This window comes from Loxodonta africana, chromosome 16 (genome assembly GCF_030014295.1).
Source record: "Loxodonta africana isolate mLoxAfr1 chromosome 16, mLoxAfr1.hap2, whole genome shotgun sequence".
Taxonomy (NCBI): domain Eukaryota; kingdom Metazoa; phylum Chordata; class Mammalia; order Proboscidea; family Elephantidae; genus Loxodonta; species Loxodonta africana.
In genome coordinates, this window is record NC_087357.1 from 1,945,352 (window position 1) to 1,950,260 (window position 4,909).

At 33.6% G+C, this 4,909-nt stretch overlaps 1 protein-coding gene across 1 annotated transcript; it reads left to right on the forward strand.

Annotated features, from left to right (window-relative positions):
• Positions 1-3,316: 3,316 nt before the first annotated feature.
• Positions 3,317-4,234, forward strand: LOC100661114 (olfactory receptor 11A1-like). Its single transcript, XM_003422569.1, has one exon. The coding sequence runs from the start codon at positions 3,317-3,319 to the stop codon at positions 4,232-4,234; it is 918 nt and encodes a 305-aa protein (XP_003422617.1).
• Positions 4,235-4,909: the final 675 nt, after the last annotated feature.

Consider the following 4,909-nt stretch of genomic DNA (forward strand, 5'->3'; position numbering starts at 1 on the left):
CATGACGACATCTGTGAAAAAAAAAATAATTTAAATCACTATACTATTTAAATAAGTATAATATAGCTATTAATTTTTTCTATAGAGCTTTTGTCAATTCCTTCTTACTTATGTTGGTTCTCACCAAAACATTATAGTCTGATATTTGCTCTCTTTGAACTACAAAATTCCATGGGACTTAAAAAAAAAAATTCAAAATCATAAAGTATATCATAATTTACTAAAACAATATTGAGCACTTTCTATGTAAAAATTTTAAACATGATCAAAATGTCAAAGATGTATAAGTCATTTTTCTACTTTGAATAATGTATAATTATATACATTTATTTATACTGAAAGGAAACTATGTGTTGCAATCCTGGTGCAAGCATAATGTGAAAAGAGGATGGAGGAATGACAGTTTCCACACGGTGGAAATGTGGCAAAGATCTGGGAAGACATGGAAATTCAGATGGATTGTGAATTACTGTTTTGATGACGGAAAACACAATGGGTAGTGAGGGGATGGGGGACACATTCCAGGTAAAACAATAGTTTGGACAATTATGTGAATTTTTGATGAATAGACACCTATCCAGCGTGGGCCTGGAATAGCAGTTGGCAGAGATATTTGCTATCAGACCAGGGATAGTATTCAGGTCAGACTACGCTTTAGTGAAAATGAATGCACAAAAGTAGGAACTAGTGAAATAAGGTGGGAGGTTTATAATGGTTCAGGTAACAGGGTCTGGATAGGATAGATGGATGAGAATAACGGGAAGAATATAATCCAGATGACCTCATGGTGCTGGGTGACCCATTAAATGTGGATGAAGAAGTACAATGAGGAGGTAAAGATGTGTCCAGAATGTTTGAATAATTGAACTAATGGTATCTTTAAGGTAGGAACCAAAGAAAAATTTATTTAGTCATTCAATAAATATTTATTCATATTCATTTTTTTCAAGGTGTTATGAAGAAGATAAATTTTTGTATATTTTCACATAGTGATGTGAGGTATATTGTGATAAGATATAAATATTATAAAAATGCATAGTGTTCTTTTAATGGAAATATTACGTATTCACTTTAGGAGACTTTTAATTAGCCAGTTACTAATTAATTTTAAACTACCCATAATTTTACTGCCAAAGAAAAACATTATTAACATTTTGATACCTTCTTCACTTTTCTAAACACAGATACTGTCAAACCAATTTATAATATTCTAGTATTTTTCTAGTATATTAGACTCCTAATACTGTTAAAGTGTATATGTATGTATACTAATGCATAATAATGACTTGGGATCCCGTGTTATTTCCTCAAATTACTAGTGATAACTTTCTCATATCATAACATATTATTAAGTGCATCATTTACTCTCTGAGCATTATTACATCCTACCATAAATTCCTTAACTTTTTTTCTACTTCTGGTGATATAGATTATTTCTATTTTCACTTAAATACATTAGAATGTGATATAAATCTGCTTTCAAAATTTACATCAAACATACTATTTAGAATTTCTGATTTTATTCAGTGTTCTTCTACTCAGAGAATCTTTAATTATCCTAAAGTGTGTTTAATGTTTATCTATTTTTTTTGCATATTCTAATGCTGTTCTTATTTATAAATTTAATCCCTTCGTCTATCTGGATTTTTTCCATCTACAGTGAGAGGTGTAAAAGTAGCTTCTTGAAAAGTCTTGCTTCTTCCCTGCTCTGGGATTACATCTCTTTCACATCTTGATCATAATTTTTTTTCTATGTCACTGTCTGTTTCTGGTCAATGTCATTGTATTTGACCTATTCTTGAGCCACAAACACAATCGTTAATATTATTACTGTAAGATCTTTTAATATGTATTTGGTAAATACATGCCCGCCTTTTATTTTTCTTTCTTTTTTTTTTTTTACTATTTTTTCTTATCATTTTACTTTTTCTTATACATTTTTTAAAGTAAACTTTGAGAAATTGAAGACACCTTCCCACATATCCTGTTTGAATAAATAGAGCGATTAAATTGCTAGTATAATAAGATTGGTTGAAAATTTGTTATATATATTGTATTGATTGTCCTAAAATACATGTTCTTCATTTGTTCACTTATTTTATGTTCGTCCTGTAATAATCTTGAAGTTTTGAGTATATAATCTATTTTTTTATTGTGTGTTAGATAAATGTTTACAGAACAGATTAGTTTCTCATTACATAATTAATACACATATTGTTTTTCATGCTTTGTTTCTACTCTGTCCTATAGGGTCGCTATGAGTCAGAATCGACTCGGCAGCAATGTTTTTTTTATTGTTTCATGACATTGGTTGCTGCGTACATAATATATTCGAGATTGAGATTGGCTTATTGAATAGTGTTGATTTTATATAAATATGGAAGTGAAACTTGTGGAATGTGCCAATTTATTTATGAGAGAGAATTAGAAAGAGTGGCTAAGGAAGAACATATGAGAAAAGGTGGAGAGGCAATGATTGCTACAGGGCAGTAATAGACATAAGACACAGCTCAATGTCTCAAAAGACAATAGGTCCTCAAGTCGTTGCTTATTGTCTATCACTATGCTCAAAATTTAAAGAATAGAAATCAATTCTTTCAGATTCAGACAAAAAAGTGTGTAATATTTCCAAGTCAACTGAAAAGTAAATGTCTTCTCAGATAAAATTCGGTGTGAGGTAAAACATCTTGAACCATTTCACAGGCAGCCTTTAGGGGGACTGACTTCCACCTGTCAAAGTCAAGTTCTTCCTCAAGTGGCCCAGCGTGATGACATTGGTCAAGACATAAGGAAAGAAACAATGTGGGAAAAGGGAAGGGAAGAACCCATACCATATATTCTCACTTTATAATTGTGCCTGGGACAGGCTTTGGACCTGATCTTATTGCCGTTTTCATGAGCATTATGCTCAGTCTAGCTGTTTTGTTTGCATTTGCACCATTTAAAGGAGAGCTGTAGAACAGAAAGACATTTGTGTTTCACCACAGTAAAGCCGTGAATAAAGAGTATGAAAGAGGTACACAGAGGTTCACAGATAAGCAGGGGTGAAGGTTAAATAACCAGAACTTATACATACCCATCTTATATCCCATCATCCAATCTGACCTTGCCTCTAGGCATTTTGGATGTGCTGGCTCAGAAAGGAGGACATATTACTAAAAACTAGGATGCCAGTTTAGATCTGGAAAAACTCTTTGGAAAACAATAATATCATTCTGTGAACATGGCCATGGCTATGTAACAATGAGTTACTCTGAAAATAAGTTAATTTAAATTATTTCACCCTACAATATTATATTTTATCTGTTATCCTCAGATGGAAAACAAGAGAGGAAATATCTCCATCATTACATACGTGGTCTTGCTGGGATTTGGGGACCTCAAAGAAGTCGGGACTGCCCTTTTCTCTTTGTTCCTCAGCCTTTATGTTGTCACACTGTGTGGTAACCTGTTGCTGATCCTCGCCGTCCAGACAAGCCCATACCTGTGCCACTTATCTTGTGTGGATGTTGGATACACAAGCAGTATTGCCCCTCAGCTGCTGAGGGAGGTCTTGGCTGGTGGTGTCACTATCTCCTTTCCTGCCTGTGTGGTGCAACTCTATGCTGTTGGGTCCCTGCTCACTGTAGAGTGTTTCCTCCTGGCCGTCATGTCCTATGATCGCTACTTGGCCATCTGTTGGCCCCTGAGATACTCAGTGCTTATGGACATCAGAACTTGTGTCAAGCTGGCAGTTGGATCATGGATTGGTGGTTTTCTTTTTGTGGGAATTGTGCTAATTTTGCTCTCCACATTAACCTTCTGTGGTCCCAATGTCATTGATAATTTCTTCTGCAACTTCTTCTCCCTGGTGAAGCTCTCCTGCACTGACACTACAATGGTGGAGACTGTGGTCTTAACATCATCATTCCTATCCCTGTCTCCATTCCTTTGGACCCTGTTATCTTATAGTTGTATTCTGTCCTCCACTTTAAGGATTTCTTCTTCTACAGGGAGATACAGAGCTTTTTCCACTTGCTCCTCCCACTTGATTGTTGTGAGTGTGTTTTATGGCACCTTGTTTGTGGTGTACATGACACCAGCATTAGAAACAACACTCAATCTGAACAAGATTTTTTCACTTCTTTACACAGTGCTCACGCCCCTTCTCAATCCTTTAGTCTATAGTCTGAGAAACAAGGATGTCCAAATTGCTCTGAAGAATGGAGCAAAACTTTCCTGTTTAGTAAGGTAATCAGGACTAGAAAAAAATGTCCTCTATGAAGTTTAGGAATTGGATCTGACTTGAGGGTTATGAGAATTCATTTTAGAGAGCATTTGAGTAATTAAGGTTCAACTAGGGTCAATAAATTGTCAATACTGATTTCCATGGTAGATCAATAACTAAAGCATCCAGAATATTATTTATTAATTTGAAATACAAATTGACACATTAACTTTATATCAGGTGATAGAACATCATCTTTTAAACAAAAATAATATAATTTTATGTGTTTATCCATCTACACATTCTTATATCCTCACAACTCTCTCAGGAGTCAGTAGATGTTCTATACTAATGTGAAAAATGGATGAGAACTGCTAGTATTTTAAAATGGTCCTTACTAAGATGGAAAATTATGTGTCCAAACTGGCATTTCTTGATTGTAGATTGTTTATTTACATTTTCAAGACTAACTTAAAATTCAGAATAATTTAATTAGAAAAAATTTTTTGATTAAATTCTGCAGGAGTAAATGTAAAATTAAAGAAAAATAGAAGCAAAATTAGAAGGAAACTGACTTAAATGATTAAATAGTATAATTGTTTAAAGAATTTTCCTCATTTTATGAAAATCATAAGGTGAGTAAACTGTTCTAATAATGCCTTTATAGTATCTTTATTAACTGAAAATTACTTAGCAATCTGA